Source organism: Choloepus didactylus, chromosome 23 (assembly GCF_015220235.1).
Source record: "Choloepus didactylus isolate mChoDid1 chromosome 23, mChoDid1.pri, whole genome shotgun sequence".
In the NCBI taxonomy this organism is placed as follows: domain Eukaryota; kingdom Metazoa; phylum Chordata; class Mammalia; order Pilosa; family Megalonychidae; genus Choloepus; species Choloepus didactylus.
Window position 1 is genome coordinate 6,618,193 of NC_051329.1, and position 25,848 is coordinate 6,644,040.

At 56.2% G+C, this 25,848-nt stretch overlaps 1 protein-coding gene across 2 annotated transcripts in view; it reads left to right on the forward strand.

The window, feature by feature from the left end:
* The window catches only part of DHX37 (DEAH-box helicase 37), a 33,993-nt gene that overhangs the window by 317 nt on the left and 7,828 nt on the right, over nucleotides 1–25,848 (forward strand). The window contains exons 2-18 of one of the 2 annotated variants that reach the window (XM_037817003.1): nucleotides 3,208–3,377; nucleotides 4,959–5,071; nucleotides 5,738–6,095; nucleotides 8,358–8,506; nucleotides 9,497–9,589; nucleotides 11,582–11,678; nucleotides 12,598–12,711; nucleotides 14,504–14,605; nucleotides 14,787–14,901; nucleotides 17,437–17,532; nucleotides 17,771–17,853; nucleotides 19,012–19,156; nucleotides 19,738–19,814; nucleotides 20,988–21,220; nucleotides 22,635–22,746; nucleotides 24,965–25,071; nucleotides 25,163–25,351. In XM_037817003.1, coding sequence (XP_037672931.1) covers nucleotides 3,208–3,377; nucleotides 4,959–5,071; nucleotides 5,738–6,095; nucleotides 8,358–8,506; nucleotides 9,497–9,589; nucleotides 11,582–11,678; nucleotides 12,598–12,711; nucleotides 14,504–14,605; nucleotides 14,787–14,901; nucleotides 17,437–17,532; nucleotides 17,771–17,853; nucleotides 19,012–19,156; nucleotides 19,738–19,814; nucleotides 20,988–21,220; nucleotides 22,635–22,746; nucleotides 24,965–25,071; nucleotides 25,163–25,351 — 2,353 coding nt within the window. The remainder of the gene's footprint in view (nucleotides 1–3,207; nucleotides 3,378–4,958; nucleotides 5,072–5,737; nucleotides 6,096–8,357; nucleotides 8,507–9,496; nucleotides 9,590–11,581; nucleotides 11,679–12,597; nucleotides 12,712–14,503; nucleotides 14,606–14,786; nucleotides 14,902–17,436; nucleotides 17,533–17,770; nucleotides 17,854–19,011; nucleotides 19,157–19,737; nucleotides 19,815–20,987; nucleotides 21,221–22,634; nucleotides 22,747–24,964; nucleotides 25,072–25,162; nucleotides 25,352–25,848) is intronic. The other variant, XM_037817004.1, reaches the window with a different exon arrangement.

The following is a 25,848-nucleotide window of genomic DNA, read 5'->3' on the forward strand; positions in this document are numbered from 1 at the left end:
TAGTTTTAACGGTGATTATGGGGCACTACCCGGGGTTTCTCTTGCTGAGCTTATATAGAGGAGCAAGGAGATTCGGACCAGAAAATGAGGTCAGTCCATCCGGTCCGCTGACTTAGATTAAAATCGCCATGCCCAACGAGCCCTAATTTATTGTGTAGTTCAGGTCTGTCTGCTCAGCCGCAGGTTCCTGAACATTTTCGCTGGGACTCTTTTCTAGTAGGAACGCCTGCTATGTGCCAGGTCCTTCTCTGCTGGAGACAGCAGAGAAGATTTTGTAAAATCCCTGCCCTCCTGAGCTTACCTGCTTTGGGGAGGAGACAGGCAAAGATAAACACATAAAATATATGGCCTTGTATGTGGATGTAGTAGTAAGGAGAGAAAGCAAAATAAGTGGCTAGGGGTTAATGGGTTCTGTAGGGCTGCTGGGGAAGGTCTCACTGAGAAAGGGCTATTTGAGTCAAGACCTGAAGGAAGCCAGAGTGGCTGAGAGAAAAACCGGGAAGCAGATCAGGTAGAGCCTTGGCTTTTACTCCAGGTGAGATGGGAGCCACGGGAGGCTTTAGAACAGAGGAGGCACACGATGTGGACTGGTATCTTAACAGCCTTTCTTAGTTACTGTGTTAAAGAAAAAATGGTAGAGGAGAAAGGTAGAATCAGGGTGATCAGTTAGGAGCTGTTCATTAGGTTAGTTTAGGCAAGAATTGACGGTGCTTGGATCGGGGCAGTAGCACTAGGGAAGATGAAGTAGTTCCATTATGGATATATTTTGAAGCTGGAGCTGTCAGGATGTGCTGATGTCTGGATGCCTTTAAAAGAGAAAAGGAGGCGTCAAGAATGACTCCTGGGCATTGCGCCCAGCCACTGGAGAAGTCTGAGGCTGAGTGACTTGAGGGGAAGACCAAGAACTCAGTTTTGGATATGAGTGGTTGGGGTGCCTGACAGATAATCCAGGGAGAGAGGGTGGGCAGGCAACGGTTGTATTGGATCCTCAGGAGAGACAAGTCCAGCTGGAGATAGCAGTTTGGAAGTCATCCGCACATTGATGGTATTTAAGGCCAGGAGCCTGGCTTGCCTCCCTGAGGGAGAGAGCCTGGGTGGAGAGGAGAGAGGTGCAGGGACCGAGTCCTGGGGCCTACCAGCGCTGGAGCGAGGGAAAGGAGAAAGAGCCTGCAAGCAGAGACAGAGCAGCTGTGAGGTGGGAGGACAGCGGGAGAGTGTGGTGGTCCTGGGACCAGGGAGAAGGAGAAGGACTCACCCTGGGTGCCAGGTGCTGCTGCAGGGTCAGAGCGAGAGAAAACGACTGCTGGATTTCACCCTGGGGGGAAGGGGGTCATTGATGACCTCCACGGGAACAGTTTCAGAGAAGAGTAGGAACCAGGCTAGACTGAGAAGACTCAAGGATGTGTGCAGGCCCCTGAAACTGAACATGTTCCGGAACTGACCTCATCTAGCCTCATGACTGTAAGTGCCACGCAGGCCAGGCAGATGCAGGCATTGGGAAAAAATGGGCCCAGGTTCTGGAAATGGAGGAAGGGAAGAGAAGCCTGCTGTCCTCGACCCACCAGTTAGCAGCGTTCTGTTCCACTCTCTTGGACCCAGGAGGCAGGGAGGGTACCAGACATCTGTCAGGGATCTGGAGGTCTGAATTCCCTCCTCTGCAGTTGCACGGTTTCGCTGGGAGTTGAGACAAATCATCTGACACCTCTGTGCCTTGGTTTTCTCATCTGTGAGATGGGGCCAATAGTAATAGCTGTCCCTTCTGCTGTTGGGGTTTTGGAGATGGCATTGGGAAGACGTGTTTATTTAGTAAACCAAGAAGTACAGAAGGCTATGGAGGTATGATGTGCCATTGTAAGGGCTGCGACAGCTCAAAACATGCATGACAACCCTAAGGAAACAGAGGACGACCAGGCTGACAGCTAGAACTGGTGATCAGAGCAGGGGGGCCGAGGTCTCAGACCCAAAGATATGTGGGAAGCTGTTCCTGATGTCAGAATGAGATGTCTCTCTTTAAACCACCTTTCTCAGGCCGGAGGGATCTTTTTCAACACATCAGATGGCATCCCAGCTTAAAGCCTTTCAGTGCCTTCTTTTCACACTTAGAATAAAATCCTGACTTTGTGTCCCATGTGATCCGGCCCCAGCTCCCCATTTGACCCCCTCTCCTGCCACCACTCAGGTGTGTGAGCTTCCTCCTGCCCTCTGGCCTTGGCACGTCCTGAGCTGTCTTCCCCCAGCTCCCGGCTTCCCTGGCTCCCTCTTGCCATTCAGGTCTCTCTTTGGTACCATCTTCTCTGAAGTGCCTTCCCCAAACACCCCAGCCAGTATTGCCACCCACCTCCTTATTTATATTTTTATCATATCCTCCCCCCTTTTTTTCCTTACGGCACAGCAGTTCTCAAAGTTTTTTGGTCTCAGGACCCTTTTATATTCTTAAAAATTGAGGACCCCCAAACAGCTTTCATTAGTTTGTGTTGTATCTATCTATCTATAGAAATTAAAGTGGAGAATTTTTTGAAACACAAGGATATATGAGCCATACTCCATTAGCCATCAGAACCACAATGTCCTTGCATGATTTGGAGCCTCTGGGAGACTCCACTGTACACCCTTTCTTTTTCTTCTAGTTCTGCTTACTTGACAGCTACAGAATGGACAGTTTGCATTGCTTGAAATGATCTTATTCTTCTTAATTAGGGTCTCGTGACGTCTTCTACACTTTGTAACATTAACAACGGCTTAGGAACACTGAGCAGTTAAAAAAAAAATTGGATACTGCCCATGCAGGAAGGCGGGAGAGGAAACTCCAGAGTCAGATGTGAGGCGGGAGCGGGTAGTTTCCCATCTCCTCCTTCCCTCCGAGCATGTGGTAGGCCAAATCCAAGGAGTGGTGTGATGGCCAAAGTGTTCTACGAAGGTCTAGATTGTGCACTTTCAGACTATTGTGTTTAAAAATAGGTATGACATAACCTTTCTCTTAAAAGAAAGTCTTAGGTTTTTTAGGCACATGGCTTTGACCTCACAGATGCCTGAAAGGGAGCCCGCCCTTGAGATCTTTGTGGCAGTGCGGGCCGTGGTTGAACACGACCCCCTGCTTGCTTTGCTTGTGTGTTGTCTGTCCCCCTACCCGCGGGAGCAGGGCCATCTGTCCTGCTGCTCTAGTGCCTGTTGAGGGCCTCCGGGGACCAGGAAAGCACATCTTTTCAGGTAAGGGGACCTTGAAGGGCGTCGATGCGAGCAACGCGCTCGTCCTGCCGGGGAAGAAGAAAAAGAAGGCCAGAGCCCCTCCCCTGTCCAAGAAGGAGAAGAAACCTCTAACCAAGAAAGAGAGGAAAATGCTGCAGAAAGTCTTAGAACAGAAGGAAAAAAAGAGCCAGGTATGCCGTGCTCCGTCAGGGTCTGTGCCCAGCTCGCTGGGGTGGGGAAGGGTGGAGTCTGCACCCCCGACACGGTCTGTAGAGCAGGGCCATGTAGCGCTGTGCAGCCCTTAGAACTTTCTGGGATGAGGGGAATGTCCTGTAGCGGCACCGTCCAGCCCTAACAAGCACTTGAAATGTGGTGAGTGCAACTGAGGAATTAATTTAGAGAATTTCAATTAATTAATTTCCTTAATCTTTCTCACTGAGATGAAAGTCATATAACATAAAATTCAACATTTTAGCCATTTAAAGTGTACAATTCAATGGCTTTTCATATATTCACAGAGTTGTGCAACCATCATCACAAAATCAATTTTAGAATATTTAGAATATTTTCAACCCCAGGTCTTTTAGACCCCACTTCCCAATCCCCTCAGTAGGGATTACTAGGCAACCACTAATACATTTCTTTAGTTATTACCAAATATTCAGTAAATGGTAAAATTCCAAATGTCTTAAAGATGCCCCCGCCCATCTCTTTTTTTCCCCCTTGGAATTTATTTGTTAGAAACTGGGTTGTTGGTCTGGTGGAGTGTCCCACTGTCTGAATTTAGTTGCTTGCACCCCCTGGTGTAAACGTGCTTGTTTGCTCTCTGAATGTCCCACAGTTGGTGTTTGGCTCTAGAGCAGTGGTTGTCAACGCGGGTGCCTTTGCCATCCACCTTGCCCCCCAGACACTCGGCCATGTCCAGAGACGTGTTTTGACTCCCCCATCTCCGAGCGGGGCAGGGGCTGCTCCTGGCAGCCGGTGGATGGAGGCCGTGGATGCCACACAACCTCCTGCCATGCACAGGACAACAACAGACAAGTTACCCAGCCCAAAACGTCAGAGAAACCCCGACCTAGAGCTTTCCTGAGATTCACATTGAGCTTTTTGGCAAGATTCACTCACCCGGGCACTGGGTGCGTCACCCGGAGGCAAGCCTCTCGTAGCAGCCGCTGCCTCCTGGGGCCAGCTCCCTTGCTAAAGGGTACAGGCTGCTGTGCTGGATCCTTCTTGCATCTTCTTCATTGTCCCTCCCCCCACGCATCGTTCTGTACCTTGCTTTTTAAAATTAATTGTGAGGTACAAGTATTGAAGTGTATATAAAGCATATGTGTACAATAGCAATAATAATAAAGCAAAAACCCGTGGGAGCCTGAGCCAGCTGGGAGAAATCAAAGGGCCCATCAGCACACATGAAGCTGGCACATTGCCTAGCGCTGCTGGGAGGACTGCGGTATACAAACAGGCCATCGTTCATTTATCCAGTCTCCTGTTGGTGGACATCTGGAGGGTCAGTAATCTTCCACTGTCACACACAGCGGTGCGAGAGAGCCTTGTTTGTATACCAGTCTCCGCGAGAGGGACGAGAAAGCCATTGCAAGTGCGCCGTGTCTCTTGACATAAGAACACCATGCGGCAAAAGAATTGCATTTTGTCCTCGATTTAAAAGGACTCTGGGTGTCAGCAGTGCCACTATTTTGTTTAGATCCTCACTTCCCTTCTGAAGAGGGGGCCCAGTGCCACATGTATGACATACATCTTTTCTCCCCCAGCGAGCGGAGATGCTGAAGAAACTGAGCGAAGTTCAAGTTTCAGAAGCTGAGATGAAACTCTTCTACACCACGTCCAAGCTGGGCACTGGAGACCGCATGTACCACACCAAAGAGTGAGTCCCTCTGTCCGTCCTGCGGTCCTCTCCTCCAGGGCCGTTTAGGAACATGCTGGGGGCGGAGGGCGTTTTAGGAACGCCTGTGAGGTGAGCCACGTGGCTGGCGGTGGTTAGTACGGAAAAGCCTGCAGTGAGCGGGGTCCACAGAGGCTGCGTGCCGTCCTCCTCTCCCAGGACAGCAAATTCTTGCTCCCTGATTCTGGTATTACATTCATGATGTTGCGGGCCTGCTCCCTGTACACATTATTCATTCCGGGACTCTTACTGTGTCCATGGTGCTCCCTGAGGCCCTGGGGATAGAGCAGTGCACAGAAGTCAAGTCCCTCCCCTTCAGGACTTGCGTGCTTATATGGGGAGATGGGCAAGAAGCAAACACAGACTGTCTCTGGTGCTGATAAATACTAAGCACAGGAGAAGCGTTGGCGGGGGGTGGCGCTGGCCTTTCAGGCTTCGTGGTCAGGGAGCAGAGACCTGACCAGTGAGGTGAGGGAGACGTTATCTGCTGGAAGGGTGTTACGGGGGAGGCAACAGCGAGTGCAGTGGCCCCGAGGAGGGGAGGGCTTGGCACTTTAGTCCTGACCTCTTATGAGTGGCAACCCAGACCTGCTGGGGTGTTCTGCGCCCGTCCCAGGACCCCGGGGCCTGACAGCTCTGCTCTCCCAGCAGGAAGCCCGACGAGGTCGCAGCCCCGGGACAGGAGAGGATCAGCAGCCTCAGCGGGGCCCACCAGAAGCGCCGCCGCCAGCTGTCGGAAGAGGAGGACGCCGAGTCCTCAGAGGCGTCAGAGGCTGATGAGGCCTTGGCCGCCGGGCAGGCGGAGTCTGGTGCAGGGACAGCGGCCACTCGTCTGCTGCCGGTGCCACCGGAGGCCAGGGGCGAGCACCCAATGCCCAGTGACCAGCCCTGTCCAGCTGGAACCCCTGCTGCTCCACCCCTTTGGCCAGCAGCAGCCCCCACGCCAGCCAGGCCCCTGGCGAAGCCCGCCATCTTCGTCCCTGTAGACCGCTGCCCCAAAATGCAGGTGCGTCACTCCGGGTGTGTGATTAGGGACTTAGGGTGTAGCGGCGAGGGGTCGAGGGCGTGGTGAGAGGTGAGTCCCCTCGCTGGGCCTTGGTGGTCCCATCTGGAAAGGGGCAGGATAAGCACACCTGCCCCATAGGGCTGTTGGGGAGGTCACAAGTGAATCACGTGAGAATGTGCTTGGAACGGGCCTGACGCGGTCAGGGCTGTCGATACCATGTCGATTCACGTTCCGTCATTGTTGTCGTCACCTTCGGCTCCTGGGGTGGGTCCCGGCCCGGGCGGCCACCAGCCTGGACAGGAGTTTGGGCATCAGTTCACCTGGAGGTGAGTCTGGTTACGCCACTTTCCAGCTCACTTCTGAGCCTCAGTTGGTTCTTCCCTGTAACGTGGGGGCTCTTCATCTGCCTAAGGTGCTCTCTCTGCCTCAGTTTCCACATCTGGTAAACGAGGATCTCACTGGGTTGTCACGACAGTTTAAGGGTTTAGAGTGTAAAGCCCATGGTCCACGGTCAGAGCCGGGGCAGCCTTCACGGTGTGGTCCTCCCTGTCTTGTCTTGGGGTGGGTGTGAGGTTTCTGCAGCATTGTGGATACCACGGGGCGCTTAGTGGCAATGGGCCTGGCCAGCAGAGGCCCAGTGGAGGGGCAGTGGTCATTCTGTCCATCACACGGTTTCACTGAGCTGGTGCTGGGCACAGGCCGTGGAAGGCTCTGCACCCTCTGGAACCTTCTGTCCAGTGGGGGAGACCAACATCACCAAACATTGTTGTAAATGGTGGCAAGAGCCGTGGAGGAAATGACTGGGCACCACAGGAGGGCAGCACAGGCCTCCTTGGGCAGGGGGCATTGGAGCGAGAGCTGAGGGGCGGCAGGAGCTGAGGGGATGGGGGACGTTTCCACTGAGACCCTGTGTCCCCAAGGCCCTGAGGCAGGAGGCCCCCAGGTCCCGAGAGCAGCTGTTTTAAGCCGTTCATTGGATTGTGGAAACAGGTGGGTGGGTAAGAAAGAGCCTGGAGTAGAAAGTATCAGGGTGTTATTACAAATGAAAATAGTGCTGCTTAATGAATTTAATGAAATTATAGTTACACTGTGTGCGTATGTATGACACATTCATCAATGTAAGCGAAGTTCTGTAACAAAGCCCCAGGGGCCGGCGGCTTCCCACCCGAAGGCTCATTTCTAGGAGAGATCGTCTTGTAGTTCGGTGCACTTTGGTGGGGGGCGGCGGGGGGTGGCTGGGGGGGGCCCAGGCTCCTTCCCCTGCGGTCCCTGCCCTCCCTGGGCTTCACCCCCTTGTACTTCTTGGTGGTTGACCACGTGTATCTTCCTTGGCAATATTTCACTTAGGTTGGCTTCTTGTTGCAAATGGAGTCATGTAATACATTTTTCTGCAGTTTGCTTTTTGTTACTCCATGTTAGGTCCCTAAGGAGTAGCCAGGTGCTCTGTGTGGCTTGAGGTTCGTTGGGGTTTTCTCTGCTGTAGAGGGTGCCATTGTGTGCGTGCACCCAGGTTACGTCTCTTCTGTTGCTGGGCATTTGAGTTGTGTTAGCTTTTACTCTTGCCTTCACTGTTGTGCTAAACAGCCTTGTCCTCCTCTCCCGGGCACTCGTGGGAGAGTTTCTCTGGGGCAGAGTATGCAGACTGCAAATCAGCCCGTTGTCGGGTTGTGAGATGACTGACATCTTTATTTATTTATTTTTTTTTTACCTAAATGGAGTAGAATAGAACAGAAATAAAGGAGAATAAAAAACATTACCATGTATCACGGAGTAGGTATTGGCTCACTAGACTTCTCCTTCCATATGTAACGTGTGTGTGTGTGTGTGTGTGTGTGTGTGTGTGTGTACCGAGATACAGTGTACAATGGGTTTGTTCCCATGGGGCGTGGTAAAAGTGTGTGTGAGCCACTGCTCCTGACTGTGCACCCAGGTGAGGAGCTGCCGGGGTGTGTGTCCCTGTCTTTAATAAAACAAGCACCTACGTATTTAGTGGTGATCGTGCCGTAAATGTAGGGCCCCTCCAGGCACAGCTGCAAGTTCCCATTTCAGAGAGGCCTCTCGTACCCGGGGATGCCGGCCTGACATCGGGGGGGACACTGGGGCCGGGTCTGTCTTCCCTGCCATAGCCCCCGTTCACGAGCAGGCACAGCCGTCCACGTGCTGGCTGCTGTTGCCGTAGGAACCACGTTGCCCTGTGTGATCTTAACTTGAGTGACTCGGCTCTCTAGCCATTTTGAGCAGTGGCTGCTTCTTTCCTGCCAGGAAGAACGGCTGAAGCTCCCGATTCTCTCGGAAGAGCAAGTGATCATGGAGGCAGTGGCTGAGCACCCCATTGTCATCGTGTGTGGCGAGACGGGCAGTGGGAAGACCACACAGGTGCCCCAGTTTCTCTACGAAGCTGGCTACAGCAGGTGGGAGCCTGCCCCAGCGTCCTCTGGGGTGGGGGGCAATGCAGGGCCCTCAGGAGCCAGTGGAAACTGGGCCCTGGAAGTCGTTGAGGACACAGGGTTCTGACGATTAGACCCTGGCTCTGCCACTCACCTGCTGTGTGACCTGGGGCAAGCCACTTGGCCCCTCTGTGCCTCAGTTTGGGATGATCGTAGCTCTGTGTGGGGTTGTTGGGTGGGTTAAATCAGTGAATTCACGGAAAACACAGAATCAGTCCCTGCACACAGTGTGTGTGTTTACTGATGTTGTCACAGGGCTGCCTGTGGTATGTGTGACCGTTGTTAGGGTCCCCAAGGTCACCCCCGGTTTCTGTGCTTCACTAGCAGGACTGCTGGTTGGACTCATGGCTCTGTGTTACTGCAGCAAAAGCCCACAAAGCGGTCACTAAGTGGGAGGGTGCAGGGGTGAGGTCCAGGGGAAACCCGGCCCTGGGGGGGGGCCTCCCCAGGGAGTCACACAGGGTCCACCCAGGTCTCAGCAACGCATCTGCCCACCCGTGAGCAAGGTCTCAGAGAAGCTCATTAGGGGCTCAGCACCCAGGGGCTTCCTTGGGCTCACCCAGGGCCCCCTTCGGCATAAGCTACATTGTTTGCACAGACAGTCCAGGCACTGTGAGCCCCTTATTGGTTAGGGAATAGGGGAGCCCTCCTGAATTCCAAATTCCCAGATGGTGGGCCCCGAGGGGAGCAGCTGGGGCCTGCCACATGTATGCTGCTGCATGGCCTTCTTTTCAGCAGCTGCACGCCGTCATGTCGCACCTTTGCTATAAAACCACCTGCTGCCTGGTGGCCTCCAGCTCCTCCCTGTAGCCCTGTGCCGTGTTTCGTGTGTGTGTCCCTGGCCCTGGGCAGGGTGGGCATCTGAGGGGGGTTCTGACGTGGATCCGCGTCCAACATGGGGCTGACCGCTGGGCCGGGCACTGCTGACGTGTTGGTGTCATGTCCCCCCTCCAGCGAGGACGGCACCATCGGCATCACGGAGCCGCGCCGAGTGGCCGCCGTGGCCATGTCCCAGCGAGTGGCCAAGGAGATGAACCTGTCAGAGCGGTGAGGGTGCCTGTCCCGGCTGTGGGGAGTTGGGGATGGCAGGGGGTGTGTGGCTGCGCCCAGGGCAGGGCAGTGGCTGAGCGGGTTGTAGGCTTTGTCCATCCTGGGTGGGTGCGGGGTGAGGGTGCCGCCTCTGCTTCTCAGTGCGGGGTCTCCACACCCGGGGAGCTGCCTGCGCCCTAGACGGCTGGAGCAACCTGGGCGCGGGGCGCGGAGCCGGGAGGAAGCCAGCTGCAGCCCCGCTCGCTGCACAGACACTGCACAGGGGACCAGCGGCCTCCGGGACGCCAGGGGCTGCAGAGCAGCGGGTGGCCCAGTGCAGGCCGCCGTGTAACGTGCGCTCAGCGTTGCCAAGTGAACTTAAAGCTTGGGGTTCGTCGTGCAAAGCCCCATCCTGGCAAGACTTTTTGTTTGTTTGTTTTTTAAATGCAATTTCACTGAGGTACATTCACACACCATATAATCCATCCAAAGTATACAATCAGTGGCTCACAGTGTCATTATGTAATTGTGCATTCATCGCCACAATCAATTTTCAAGCATTTTCATTACTCCAAAAAAAAAATACATAAAACTATAAAAAAAGAATTTTAATAAAAACGAATACCCAAACCGTCCCGTACCCCTTATTCCCCCTATTATTTACATATTTTTTGTCATTATTTTATTACTCACCTGCCCATAAGGACTTGGTTTTGAAAGCGATCGGAACAAAGCCCGTATCAGGCTTGGTGTAGAAGCCCCTGGGGTACGTGTTTGCGGTGCAGGTTCCTGGGCCGCAGCCCAGACTCCTGAAGGCGTCTTGAAGAGGCGCCTCATGCAGCGTGGCCTGAAACCCAGAGGCACAAATGCAGGGAGCGTGAAGTGGTCTCCTGCGGCCGTCCACCGAGCAGCCCTACTGCGTGCCAGGCACTGTCCTGGGCCCTGAGGACCCAATGCCAATGATACAGACACATCCGCACCCACCCCGAAGCTGGCACCCCGCTGGGGGCCGCCGATGCTGTTTGTGGGTTCTTTGGGCAAAGTGCTTGGAGAAAATAAAACGGGGACAGGGAGAGGGCACCCCTTCCCAGCCAGTCCCCGCCCCCTTCCTGGAGCAGCCGTCCTGCCCGTTTCCTGTGCAGCCTTCTAGACATTCTGGGTTCCTGGAAGCAGGTACTTGTCCTCTGTCTGTCTGTCCTTTACATAAATGGCAGCGTACCGTATATACCGTGGTATCTCTAGCCTGTTCCATTTAACAACATTGCTTTAAAAAAAAAAAACTTTTTAGTTTGAATATTTCAAGCATACAGAAAAGTAGAAAGAGTTGTACCACAGACCCTCCAGACCCAGGACCCAGCTGCAGTAATGGTGAACTCACGGCCACCTCTGTTATCTGCTCCCCACAGCCCCCCACGTTGCTTGGAAGCCAGGCTCAGACATCGTGTCGTGTCACCTGCACTGTCCCAATATAGGGCTGCAAGGGGGTTAGTGACACAGTTGTGGCACCGTTGTCATACCGGAATGCACTGCACCGTCGTCATGTCCAGCAAGTCCACAGTGACAGTTCCTGGATCTCCCCAGTCCGCGGTCCCCTTGCCCAGATTGTTCATCCAAAGCTTTTTCTTTTTTTAAAAAAAAAAAAAAAGTTTTATTCCCACACCGTATAGTCCTTCCAACGTGTACAATCAGTGGTTCTTGGGATAATCACCAAGTTGTGCTTTCATCATACAGTCACGTCCAAAGCTTTCTGGCAGTTGGTCGTTCGCATCAGGCTCCAGCCAGGGTCTGCACGATGTACTTGGCTGATGTGGCTCTCAAGTGGGAAGAGCTGCCCTCACACCCCCTTCCCACCAGAGACCGGGGTTCCGGAGAAGGGAGTGAACCAGGGAGACGTCTGGAGCCGTCGGGCCCTGTCGACACACCACGCCACATGCACGCATGCCACGTGTGCCCACAGTGTGCGCTGTTCGCGGGGCTTCCGTGCCCTGAGCCACACTCCTGTCCCCACAGGGTCGTCTCCTACCAAATCCGGTATGAAGGCAACGTGACTGAGGACACCAGGATCAAGTTCATGACGGACGGCGTCTTGCTGAAGGAAATCCAGAAGGTCGGTTGCGCATCCTGTCTCCCAGAACAAGGCCGGTGAGCAAGGGGGCAGGGAGTCAGGAGGCCACCCCGAAACGAGCAGGCAGCTATTGGCAAAGCGTCACATGTGCTTTGCCACTATGTGACCTTGGGCGAGCTGCTTAACCTCTCTGAGCTTCAGTTTCTTGATCTGTAAGTTGCTGCCTTCCTCATAGACTTGTTTAAAAGCTGAAATCATATAAAGCAAGAAAACTGCTTCCAACAGTGCCCAGTGCCAAGTGGGTGCCTCTTAGTGTGAGCCCCCAGTTCCGTTGTAATTCAGTTCAGTCCATGCACCCACTGAGTGCACACCAGACACCCAGGCTGTGCGGACATGGTGGTGTGTGGGGGACCAAGTGGTGGGCTGAGGCAGGGCCCTGCTTTCCTCATGGACTGCCTGGTCCAGAGGGCGTGTGATTGCACTGGGTGATGGGGCAGCAACAGTTCTGAGTGGGGGGCACGGTCCCGTGCTGAGGCCTGGCCTTGGGCTCAAGGGCCACCCAGGGGCACCTGCCCCCTGACCCCACACCCCCAACATTTGCATTTGGTCCCTCAGTTCTAACAGGTAGGAGCTCCCTTTTCTGTGGCATTTTTCCTGCTATGCACTGTGCTCAGTACCTCATGGGCATTAACTTCTTTTACTTTTCACCGTGACTCCGTGAGGTGGACCCATTATTATCCCCATTTCACAGATGAGGAAACTGAGGCACAGGGAGATAAAGTGACTTGCCCGAGGTCACAGGGCCAGGAAGGGGTTGTACCAGGCCCCATAGCTCCAGGGTCCCTGCAGGCAGTCAGGGTGCAGCAGGAGGTTTAGGGTGCTCAGGGCTGCTGCGGGGGCCAGGCCTGGCCGGCCTCCCACCCAGGGGCCAGGAGGTGACCCTGCCATCCTCTGCCACCAGGACTTCCTGCTGCTGAAGTACAAGGTGGTGGTCATCGACGAGGCCCACGAGCGGAGCGTGTACACTGACATCCTCATCGGCCTGCTGTCCCGCATCGTGTGTCTCCGGGCAAAGGTGGGCAGGAGGTGGGGTGCTGGGTGGGCCCCAAGGCCAAGGCCCCACTGCTATCGGGAGCCTGTTTCACAGCCGATGCCTGTCTGCACCCTGGGCTGCTGCTGTGAGGGTCTCCCAAGGTCAGGGTCCCCCAGGCCCTGCGCCAGGACGTTTCTCGGTGTTAAGAGACCCCGTGGGAATCTACCCTGCTGCCCAGCCCCTGGCTCCAGCCTCTTCTCCCTAAAGCTGGGTCCTGGCTTCAGCCTGACCAAGCCCTTCTGCTCCCCAGGCTGTGAGCTGCAGACCCAGGGCCCAGCGCGGCCCCAGCCTCTCCCTCCTCAGAGCCCAGGGAGGACTTGGCCTCCCATTGCCTCCCCACCCAGCCCCCAATCGGGCAGAAGCGGTCCTTGGGGTGGCTGAGTCAAGGGACGCTGCCTGGGGCAGGGGCTCCGTGGAGCAGTTTTATTCTGGCCCTCCCCAGGCCTGCTGAGAAGTTGCTGCTCACTTTCATGCCTCACTCTTGGAAGTGCAGAACATTCGTCAAATCTTAGTTGGGTGCCTGCCGGGTGACGGGCTTTGTTCAAGGTGCTTGGGCTGACAAAATGCCTTCCTAGTGGAGCCTCCGTTTTAGGGATTGTGACAGGCAGTAAGGCAGACGAGCTCAGGAGGTCCACGAGCTGGTGAAGGACAAAGCCAGGGAGGCGCAGGAGAATGCCAGGGAGGAGGCCGAGGGTGGGCAAAGGCAGCCTCTTAGTGGAGGTCTGGAGAGGGGCGGTGTGAGCAGAGTGGACGGCCGGGGAGGGCCAGGAGGGACCGCAGAGGCTGAAGCCGGCCCGGCGTCTCCTCTGTTTTGCCAGTGGTGCATGGTCCTTGGTGTCTGGCGTCAGCAGGATGTTTTCCAGGTTCACCCGTGTTGTAGCATCACCAGCGCTTCATCCCATCTCGTGGCCACATCACGTTCCTTTGCACGGCTGGATCCCGTTTTGCTTATCCGTTCCTCAGCTGATGGACATTGGGTGGTTCCTTTTCTTGGCTCCTGTGGAAAGTGCTGGCGTGAACTCTCGGGGAGACGTTTTTGTGTGGATGTTTGTTTCCATTTCTCTTGGTTACAAACCTAGGAGTGAACTTCCTGGATCATAGAGTAGTTCTGTTTAACCTTTGTTCCCCAAAGTGTATGAGAGTTCCAGTTTCCCCAGTCTTTGCCAGTACTTGTTTATCTGTTTTGATTAGAGCCTTCCAGGTGGGTGGGAAATGGGTTTCATCTGTCTTTTGGGGATGGTCTTGGAGCCCAGGGTGGTGAGACAGGGAATGAGATGGGGGGGGGGCTAGGTGATGCAGAAAGGTGAAGGGGGCCTGTGTGGGGGTCCCTGTGGGAAGGGGATTGCGGCCTCCGCAGTCACTCAGGATTCCTTGGCCTGTGGGCGTGGTTTTTGAGCAGCACAAGGCAGCACCCAGGGGCCTGAGGGCAGAGGCCAACATGGAGCAGCTACTCAGGCACGTCAGGTGGTTCCGAGAATGAGGACAGACAGACGGAGGGAGCAGGGTGCCCGCTGCACTCTAGGATCGGGTGGGCCCTGGCCTTGCCCACCCACCTCACACCCCACGTTAGAGCTTAACTTTGGGAGTTTAAAGACACTCCTTTGAACAGGTCACAACCCTGGGGGAGACAAGTCCTGCCGCCAGCTCACCTCTCCCTTGGGGTCTTTGGTGGCCAAGGGGTGGGGCTGAGGGGGCCAGAAGCAGCCTCCTGCCCTCAGTCCCCCAGGCTCCAACCTGGCCAGGCCTCGGGTCACCAAGTCTCTGCTGTCCACAGAGGAAGCTGCCGCTGAAGCTGCTGATCATGTCGGCCACACTGCGGGTGGAGGACTTCACCCAGAACCCGCGGCTCTTCGCCCAGCCGCCCCCCGTCATCAAGGTGAGGCTCAGAGCTGGGGTGTGGCCGCGAGAAGGCTCCGGAGACCTCGCTTTGCCATGTGAGGGATGAACAGCCTTGGAGAGGCGGGAGGGGCCTGTGAGCACAAACGGGTCAGACAGGAAGGGAAAAGGGAAGGCCTTTCCCGGCGCCACCCCTGAGTCTTCCCGGGCCCCTTTCGTAGGTGGAATCCCGGCAGTTCCCGGTGACGGTCCACTTTAACAAGCGGACACCACTGGAAGACTACAGCGGTGAGTGCTTCCGGAAGGTCTGCAAGATCCACCAGATGCTGCCTGCAGGTGAGGCCCTGGCAGAGGGGCAGTGTGGGAGGAGGGTGGTGCCCGGCTCTCGGCTGGCACCCAGATGCATCGAAAAGTCTCTTGTCCCTGCGGGCCTCAGTTTCCCCACCGGTTCCAGAGTGTTCCTGAAACCTGCTCTGCTTTGTTTGGCCTGAGTTACCATGTGGCTTCGATGCCTGGCTCTGGGGGGTGGCCTGCGGGCCCCATCTGACGAGCAGAGCCATCCGTAGGGTGCAAGCACGTGCCGGTGGGCACAGGTGCCGAGACAGGACAGGTGCACAGGTGCACACTACCTGAACCTCACTCCCGTACCCCGTGCAGTTGTTGCCGTGTCACCGCAGCAGTCGTCTGACTACCTAATGTTTTTATTTAAATTGACTTGGTTTTTTCTGGATGCATACTTTTATGTATAAAGGAAATTGAATATCAATAGGAATCAATCCTTCTTATCAGAAATAGAAAATAACCACACTTTAAAAAAATAAACATTTTTTTAATATATATAGCAGAAAATATGAATACAGTCACAGTAACTTCCAGCCAGAGGCTTGTCTGACGAAGCTCCAGCCCGAGGCCTGTGCTCTCGCACATTAGAAAGGGGGAGAGCAGTGAAGCTGCTTCCCCACCAAGCTTGCCTGGTCCTTTGGGCAGCCTGGGGTTGGACGTGCCCTAATGCCCCGTCCCTGTTCCACATAAGGAATCACAGGGGTTCGGGGATTCAGGGGTTTGCGTCCGCTCTTCGGGATCGCTGAGCCGGTGGGTGAGGAGATGGTGGGAGGAGCCCAGAGGGCAGCAGGGAGGAGGGAGCCTGGACAGAGGGTGCTCCCAGGTCTCGGCAGCGGGGGTGTCCGGGGAGCCGGGGTGTCTGCCCACTGGGGAGCATCGTCATCCCCTCCTCCTCCTGCGCCTGCCGGCCCATGGGCAGCACCCAGCGTGACCCACTCCCCCCGCGGGAAGCTTCCTCTCCGCTCTGCTGCCTTCCACCCCGCCTCTCCCACCCGCTTTCTCCCTCCCATCTGCATGTGGGTCCCCCTCTTCCCTGAGCACCACCGTTTCGCAGAGTTCTGCCTTGGGCCTGACGCCCGTCCGTAGAGGCCTGGCCCACCGCACGCTTCCCCTCCCTGTCTCCAGCCCCCTTTTTCATTTTTTATTGTTTAAAAATAGCAGCTAATATTCACTGAGAACTGTGTGTGCCAGGCCCAGGGCCAGGAGGCTTACCGTGCATTCCTTCTTTGATTAAATAACTCCATCGAGAGAGCTTGTTTTTATCTTGATTTACTGGTTGGGGAAACTGAGGACCACAGAGGCCCAGCAGCTTCCTCCAGGCCACACAGTGGTGAGCGGCAGGGTCCGGGTTTGAACCCAAGCCTGGTGTCTTCATTCATTCCCTCCCATGACGGGTGGAAGGCTGGTGTTCCTGGTGGCACCAGGACCCAGAAGCCAGTTTGTTCCCTTCCCAGCAGGCGTGGTGAGGAGGCAGGGCCGAGGCTGCAGCTCCAGGCCCTTGGCACGTCCGTCCCGAGGAGTGTGGCCCGGGTGATGTCCCTGGCCAGTGGGCCTTGGGTCATCGGTCCACCCTCCCTGTCCCCTGCCCGGTCTCAGAGGCCCTGGCACCCACCAGCCCACACACCCTGTACCCCCAGCCCCTGCCCTCTCAGCCCTCACTGCTCTCCCTCCACCCATCACCCCCTCTCCCCCATTCAGACCAGGATCATGTCCTCCCAGGGATTTTAAAAATCATTTTATTACTCAGTTTGCTGTTTTACTTTTTGTCATGGAAAACTTCTAACATCCACATGGGGAGGGAGAGCAGTAACGTGAACCCCTTGTACCCATCACCCAACCTCACCGAGCTCAGCACACAGCCACCCCTCCCTCTTTATTTTCTTTCCTAGAGGTGTTTATTTTCTTTTTTCTCTTTTTTCCAGTCTTTCTCATTGAGAAAATTAGCACAACATTTAAGTCACCATTTTAGAGTGGGGCTTTTAGTGTATTTACAGCGTGTGACCATCACCACTGTGCAGTTCCAGAACATTCCACCCCTTTCCTGGATCTTTTGAAGCAAACCCCAGACGCCTTATCACGTCACCTGTAAACAAGACAAGCAACAGCAGGATTTGTCCCTCGGGCTGTGCGGGTGCCACACAACCTGGCGTTCAGATGCAATCCGCACACCCCGTTTCCCGGGCTGGGTCCTGCCGCCCAGGCTGCCCCTCACCTGGTTTCCCAGACCCCTCCTCGCCTGCAGGCTGCCCCCCACCCGTACCACAGCCATACTCTTGGAGCAGGTCATGCCGCGCCCCTGCTGACCAGCACTCTCCCTGGCGGCCCTGCCCACTGCTCCGTCCCTTCACTGACCTCGGCCTGTGTGCGCTGTTGGCAGTGCTCCCAGCACCTCCTGCCCTGGCGGCAGCCGTCCCTCCCCGGCCCAGCCCAGCTGTCTGTGTGTCTGTGGGTCCCTCCCGGCCTTGTGTTCCTCCAGCCCCAGCTCCTTGCCGAGCAAACGGAGGACTGACGCGCCCGTCCTCCCCGCAGGCGGCATCCTGGCGTTCCTGACGGGGCAGGCCGAGGTGCACGCACTGTGCCGCAGGCTCCGGAGGGCCTTTCCACGCGCCCGGCGCCAGCCACCAGGTAACCGCGCACACCCCCGTGGTGAGACCCCGGGCGCTGCACAGCAGGCTCCTCGGTGCCTGCCTGGAGGGGCGTTGGCCGTCGGCCTCGGGGTCCCCTCTCCAAGCGTCAGCCACCTCTGTCCACCCCGATGAAGTGGCTGCCACAGCCACGCGCTCGGGACACGGCAGAGCAGCTCCCCGATGGCTTGGCAGGGTCCACGGGGTGTCTTTGTCCCCAACCCACTTGTCTCTTCCAGGAAAGGAAGCTCAGGAAGATTCGGCAGAGGAGATGCGGAGGTTTAAGAAGTCGCGGGCGAAGGCGAAGAAGGCGCAGGCAGCGGTTCGTAAGGCCTTGTGGGGTGCTCAGGGCTCGGGGGCTTCCTCGTGTAGTGCAGTGGCCGCTGCCCCATCAGCCTCTTTAGAAAAAATGTAAAGTCCATTCTCTTGTACTTGGCATGTTTTGGGCACTCAGGAGCTGCCGCAGCATGTTAATTTCCTGTGGCTGCTGCAACAAATTGCTAGAAGCTGGGAGGCTAAAAACAGAGATTCGTTGTCTCGGTTCTGGGGCCGGAAGTCGGGACCCAAGGTGTGCGCCGGGCCATGCTCCACGAGGCTCTGGAGCGGGTCCTTCCTGGCCCCTTCCCAGCTTCCGGTGGCCCCCGGGCAGCCTTGGCGCTCCTGGGTGTGCAGCCGTGTCCCACTCCGTCTCCACCTGGCACCCGCTCCCTTCTCAGGCCGGGACACCAGTCGTGGGTGTCGGGCCACCCTAACCCAGGATGACCCGTCTTACCTCAGTGACCTCTGCAATGTGGTCACGTTCATCACAAATCTTTGGGGTCATGGTTCAACTCATCCTATGTGTTTATTTAAATTAACTACAATTAAATAAAATGAAAAGCTGAGTTCCTTAGTCGCTTTAGACATATTTGTGGTGCTCAGCAGCCACCTGGGTCTGCTGTGTTAGACAGCACAGCTCTGGGACGTTTTCACCGTGGGCGGCACTGCTCTAGAGGCCTCGTGGAGGGCTGTGATTTGAAACACATTTGAGATGCCCTGTATTGTGGGTCAGAAAGAAGATTCCGGAAGGCTGAACCCTGATCGGCCGAGCAGGGCCTGTGAGGTTCCCCTGGACGGGTGGGTGGAGTGGGGGACCCCTTGGAGGGGGCGAGGCACCCTGCAGCTGGAGGCGAAGGCCAGGCTAGGCATCGGGGTGTGCCCTGACCTCCTGTATCATGCACAGCGTGCCAGGCAGTGTTGATGCTCTTCATGTGTGTCATCCCAGTAGCATCCTCTAGTGGCCCTCCGAGGTAAGCACTAAGATTATCCCCCGTGCCTAGTGAAGGAAACTGAGGCAGAACACAGCTGAGCACCTTGCCTGAGACGGCGTGGCTGGCAGGCAGTGACCCGGGCTTCCGGCTCAGGGGTCATCTCTCCTTGTCGGGCAAGTCTCCACCCCGGGCCGCAGCAGCCTGCAGCACTGATGCCCTTTCCACTGCAGACACTGCCCCACATCAGTCTGGACAATTACTCGGTGCTGCCAGCGGGCGAAGGTGTTGAGGACAGGGAGGCCGAGATGGATGACGAGGAGGCGGCCCTGGGCTCCGACCTGGACCTGGACCTGGGGGACGAGGGAGCGGATGACGGTGGGCACCTGGCGGAGCCTCCTTGTCTCGGCTGTAGGGGAGGCTGTCTGCTTTGTCTGCTGCGGAGGCGGCCCTCGGACGCATGCCATTTGCATTGTGGGGCACCACCCCCGGGGCCCGCCTCTGTGGGGTGAACACAGGCCTCGGGCCGGCTGAGGGGGCTGCCCGGCTCTGGGGCGTGCTCCCTGGGGTCCCTGCTTGCTCTCTGCCTGCAGGCTGCCTCCTTGCTCCCGCCGTGCCCCAGGGTGCACGTTGCTGCCTGTTGCCCGCTCAGCCTGCACACAACCGCGATGCTGTTGGGATGTGGGGTGGGCCACTCCGAGGAGGAGATCGCGGAGCTTGGCGAGTGTTCCAGGTCTGGGCCAGGGCAGAGGGCAGGGGAGAGCCTCTGGGCCCCCCTCAACCGTCCACCAAGCCTTTGCCCACCTTCTGGGCTGGTCCCCAGGGGGAGGCCCCTTGTGCAGCAGCTGATGCAGGGACCCCTCCAGCAGAGCAGAGTGGGGCCCTGGGCAGCCTGGGACAGCACCAGCCCTGGCATTGGTCCCCGCCAGGTGCCAGCCAGCCTTTGCTTTCTCCCCCAGGTGAGCAGCCAGATGCCTCCCTACCCCTCCACGTGCTCCCGCTCTACTCTCTGCTGGCCCCGGAGAAACAGGCCCAGGTGACGGTGCTGGCGGGACAGGTGGCTGGGGGGTGGCTCTTACGGGCGTCACAATGTTCCAGCCCTTCCTGCCATCAGCGTTTGACCAGCACCCCCATTCCCTTGTAGAGAGGACGATGGCCTGATTAGGAACGGGCGCTGGGGTGGCCCTGGGGACTCCGTCCGGCTTGGCCACTTCATAGCCATGAGAGCTTGGACAAGTCATGCCACCCCTGTGCCTCGGTTTCCCCTCCTGTAGAATGAGACTGAGCATGGTGGCAGCTCACAGTGCTACATGCTTGTCAGCAGCCCTTACCACGATCACCGTCATCCTCATCGGCATCACGACATTTGGTTTTGGTTCCCGTCAGGTTTCCCTGCATTAAAACTTTGTTTTTTTCTGGTTTTGGTTCAGACACGTGCTTTTAAAACCGTTAAAGAGTATGAAGAACAAATTAAAAAGCACTTCTGTTTCCCCCAGAAATTACCAAATTTTTTTAGAGTTTAATATAAACATATAAAGATTTAGACACATTTTTATGTGGCATACTGCTGTTTTTTTTAATGTTTTCCCTTTAAAAATAGCTGATTTGTGGACCTCGGCTGACTTCCAGCCAGCAGGGGAGTTTTTGTTTGATCTGCAAAGTATTTTTTAATTGGGTCCATTGCCCCAAAATAAGGAGATTTGAAAATAAGGTGATTTGAGATAAAAACCCAGATTTATTTCTCTTGGGAAAACTGGCTTTTGTGGTCTCAGATCCCCGCGTGCACACACACACACACACAGAGCTCTGGGTGAGGCTGGGCAAGCCTGCCCCCTTAGGCAGGTGTGTGCCTAGTGCCCCCCACCTGCCCCAGCAGACTTACCTCCCCCACACCTGCATCAGCACCCTCCCCTCCCTCCCACCCACCCCAGCCCTGTCCGCTCCACCCCCCATGCCCCACCTCAGCCCCCCACACTCCATGAACCTCGGGAGCCTGGGATCTCCTCGGAGACGAGAAAAACTCCCCCTGCATTAGGTTTAGCAGTGTCGAGGCCGGAATTGGGTGCGGATCTGTTGACCGGGTGACCGCTGACCTCCCAGGCCCCACCCACCCTAGTTAAGGTCTCCAGGACCAGGAGACTGTGCTGCTTCCCGCCCCTGGAGCCCCGTCCTGACCTGGGGTTCTCTTGCCGCCCCTCCCTGACCCTAGGTCTTCAGGCCTCCCCCCGAGGGCACACGGCTGTGCGTGGTGGCCACCAACGTGGCCGAGACGTCCCTCACCATCCCCGGCATCAAGTACGTGGTGGACTGTGGGAAGGTGAAGAAGCGCTACTACGACCGGGTCACCGGCGTGTCCTCCTTCCGCGTCACCTGGGTCTCCCAGGCGTCCGCTGACCAGCGGGCAGGCCGGGCCGGCCGGACGGAGCCCGGCCACTGCTACAGGTGGGTGCCAGGGCCCTCTGCCAGCCTGGGCCGCGGCCTCAGGCGTCCACCACTGGCCCCGTCTGTCGGGAGCCCCCGTCCCCTGGAGACTGAGCCCAAGGGACGCCACGCACGCCCTTTGCTTTTTCAAGTATTTTCATTTCCTTATTCTACTGTTGGGGGCTGTCATTTTTGGTTAGTTAGTTTTGCTTTTTCAAAGCTTTATTGAGACTAAAGTGTAAATTTAAAGTGTTCAATTCAGTGTTTTTAATATATTCGCAGAATTGCGCAGCCATCACCACAATTAGGACGTGTTCACCACCCCAAAAAGAAACCCCGTCACCATTAGCAGTCACTCCATCCCACTCCACAGCCCCTCGTAGCCCCTCGTTTACTCTGTGACTCGAGGAACTTGCTTATTCTAGATAGTTCACTCAGTGGGCTCTGCAGTGTGTAGTCCGCGTGTCCGGCTCCTTTCACTGAGCATCATGTCTTCAAGGTCCCTCCGTGTCCGAGCAGGGATCCGAACCGCCTCCCTTGTTATGCTGGACTAACATCGATCACGCAGAATGGAGAGGCCATGTTGTTTCCCCCACTCATCTGCCTCTCATGGGGTGACCCTGCTGTGAGCCTCCAGGCAGGTTCTGGGTGGACGTGGATTTTCATTTCTGTTCTACCTAGAACTAGGAGTGGAATTGCTGGGTCAGATGCTAGCTCTGATTTGCTTGGGGCACCGCTAGACCATTTTCCAAAGTGGCTGCACCATTTGACACACACCACCCCTTCCAGCAGCATCCGAGGGTCCCAGTTCTCCACCTCTTTGTCCACACTTCTTCTTGTCTGACTGTTTGATTATCTCCATCCTACGGGGTGTGAAGTGGCATCTCATTGTGGTTATGATGTGCATTTCCCTTATGACTAGTGATGTTGAGCCTCTTTTCAATTGTTTATTTGCCATTTGTATCTTTTCTTTGCGGAACTGTTTATTCAGATGCTTTGCTCATTTTTTAATTGGGTTGTCTTTTGATTATGGCGTTAGAGTAGTTCTTTCTGCATCCTGGATACGACTCCTTTATCAGATATTTTTTGGAAGATGTTTTCTCCCATTCTGTGCACTGTTAGTTTTTATTAGCTTTATTGTTATTCTTTCAACATTGTTTGAAATGATGAAAATAGAAAATTTAGAAAATATAGAAGGAAAACTAGTAAAAAATAACAATAACTCCCTCCACCTGGCGCGCAGTGTGCCGGCATGTTCTGGGCACTTTAGAGGTAGGGCCTGCTTTACCTTCACCTGTTCCCCTCGAGGGAGCTCCTGGGACTAGCCCCAGTGAGAAGCGAGCAAAACCTGGTAGGTGGCAGAGCCCAGACCCAAGCCCGGGTGGTCTGGCTGAGCTCTTTAACTCTTTTTAAAATTTTCTTTTCCATCGTCCAGGCTGTATTCGTCTGCGGTGTTCAGTGACTTTGAGCAGTTTTCTCCTCCTGAAATCACTCGGCGGCCCGTGGAGGACCTGATCCTTCAGATGAAAGCACTGAATATCGAGAAGGTTAGTCACAGCCCCCAGGCCCTCCCGCCACCCCACGGAGCCCCCACAGCGTGCTCGGCACCTGGCTCTCCTGAAGGGAGAAGCCGCAGTGCCCGGGCCTGGTGTTCTTGGTGGGCCTGGCCCCCTGGGGAGGCAGCGGTCACATGGGCTTGTCCTGTGCCGACTGGGAGCCAGGGGCGGGGCCCGGTGATGCTAGTCTGGTCAGCTGGCGGCCACCTGGAGGACACTGTGGGGAGTCCACCAGGACTACCACTCCCCCAAGGCCATGGCCGCCCTGAGCCACCCAGGCCATGCTGGCCACAAGGTTCCTGCACTGCTGGTGGGCTGGCCAGTGTCCTGGGCTCACAGAATGTTCCCTGGGCTCCGCCTGGCTGCAGCCCCTGCAGATGAAGGCAGGAGGAGGGTCCTACCCCCTCCACTGTCCAGGGAGGGCACCAGGCTGCGTGTGGCGCTCTGAGCATGGCGGCTCGCTGGGCCGCCCCACCTGTCACGCAGGCATCCAGCCCCCCGTTTGAACAGACAAAGGGACCAAGGCAGAGAGGTGAAGACTTTGTCTAGGCACATACGTGATGAGTGACAGGACCCGGAGTTGCTTTTTCTTGCTTTGAAATACACATCCTCGTTGACTTCTCTGGCTGTACATATACAAAGTGACGGACATTTGGATGCTTCGGAAACACCGAGGAGGAGCTGGCCACCGTCTGTGCCCGTTTCCTAAACGTCTAGTGCCCCCTAATGTTAACCCTGTGGGTTTCTGTGTGTACTGTCTGGGGCTTGGTTTCCTTCACCTCCTGATGGCCGGGGCGTGGTGGGTGCAGGCGGGTGTTCTCAAACAAGTCGGGAGGAGCCGCAGTGTTGTTCCTGTTACGCAGATGAGGAGACTGAGGCGCGGGGCCGCACCTGGAGAGCGTCAGGATGGGGGTTTGCTCCACGTGACCCCGTGTGACGCCTTTCTACAATTGAGTGCTGGTCACCCCTCTGGGAAAAGTCCCCCACGGCCTCCCCGGCTCTGAGCAGAATCCATGAGGCTCTGCGGGACCCGCCCCCTGCCTGCTCTCCGCCCTCGTCTCCCGTCACTCCCCCCCGTGCCCTCGCTGCAGCCTCACTGGGCCCCTGGCCACTCCTTTCATGGGCCCGGCGTCTTCCACTGGGCCTTGGCACCTGCTGTCCCTGCTCTCGAGGCCGTATCTCACATGGTTACCCCTGCAGGCTCAGGGTCCACAGTCTCCTCAGAGAAGTCTCTCCCGGCCACTCTTGTTTTGTTTTGTTTTTTATGAGCTTCACTGAGAAAGTTCACCTGCCACACAGTTCACCCACTTAGTGTGCAGTTCACTGGTTTTTAGTCTGTTCACAGACATCTGCAGCCAATGCCACAGTCAATTTTGAGCATTTTCATCACTTCGGAAAGAAGCCTGTACCCTTAGCCATCTCTCCTCTATGCCCCCAGCCCTCCCAGCTCTCAGCAACGTCTAATCTATATTCTGTCTCTATGAATTTGCTTCGTTTAGATGTTTCGTATAAGTGGAATCATACGCCATTTGTCCTTTTGTGTCTGGCCTCTTTCACTGAGCATCATGTCTTCAGGGTTGATCCTCTTTGGAACATGGATTGGAATTTCCTTTTCATGGCTGAGTAATGTTCCACTGAGTGGCTGGGCCCCATTTTTTTCTCTGTCTGAGGACACACATCTGGTTGCCACCTCTGGGCTCCCGGGAACAGTGTGCAGTTTGGGCTGGAATGCCGGCTTTTGGGCAGTCTCCCTTCTACAGCCCCACCATCCCTGAGCCCTGTCCCTCCCTGCTGCCTCTCCGTCTTACCATCTGTGCACGGTTTCTTCTGAAATTCTGTTTATCTGCGTATTTTCTCCCTGACCGGCGGCAGCCTGTGCTGGCCTAGCGAAAGCTCCTCGGAGGCCAAGCCTGGCTCAGTGGAATTGCTCGTGAAATGTCATTGAGTAAATGGATGTTATGAATAAATGAAGGAGGGAGGTTTGGGGGGTTCTGGAAATGGCCTGTGGGCTTGGAGAGTGCCCAGGCCCCCAGGAATGCCAGCTGGCGTGAGAGGTGCTCCAAGCACAGGCTGGTGGGAGCCCCATCCTCCTGCCGGGCTCTTCGCTGGGGCAGGGTGGGGGGCACCCAGCCAGGCCTGCCCCCCTGCACTCACTGGGCTGGTTTCTCTGAACCCACTTCTGTCCCCCACCACTTCTGCCTGTCTCCAGGTCATCAACTTCCCCTTCCCAACCCCCCCTTCTGTGGAGTCCCTCATCGCTGCCGAGGAGCTGTTGATCTCTCTGGGTGCCCTGCAGGCACCCCCCAAAACAGAAAGGTAGGGCAAGGGCAGCGGGGGAGGGCGGAGGCCCAGGCCCAAGCCGGCCCCTCAGCCCTGGCCCCCGCCCTCACCGACCCCGCTCCCCCAGGGTGAAGCAGCTGCAGCAGTCCCGGGTGAGCTGCCCCATCACCCCACTGGGCAGGACCATGGCCGCCTTCCCCGTGGCTCCCCGCTACGCCAAGATGCTGGCGCTGAGCCGACAGCACGGCTGCCTGCCCTACGCCATCACCATCGTGGCCGCCATGACGGTCCGGGAGCTGTTCGAGGAGCTGGACAGGTGCGCGGTGGGGGCCCACGGCGGGGGGCCCAGGCTGGGAGACGGGCGGACCCCAGCCCCCGGGGATTGACCAGCTCTCAGGGCGGCCTTGTCCTCTCTGGGCCCTGCACAGATCTGATGTCTACGAGGTGGGGGGTAAACCCCCGTATGAAAATTGAGGGCAATGGTGAATCTCGGGGGTCAGCAGGGTCCTGGCCCAGTAATTGGAGGGTCGTTGATTCCAAAAAAGGCCACTTACAGGGAATCCAGTTGAAATGATGGTACTAAAAAATAGGAAAATGCATTTGGTTTGTAGGGTATTTTAACAAAACGGGTGACAGTTATGTCTACATGCTAATGCTTAGATTAGGTTATTCTTCATTTAATAATTTCCTGACGCACTGGTAGGTACTGGAGTACCTGATGTGCCCCCTCACTGCCTATCTACCTTTTCAACTTAGTTATTGAAAGGATTGTTTCTGCAAACAATTCTGGAGGCAATTTCAGTTTCTTAGGGA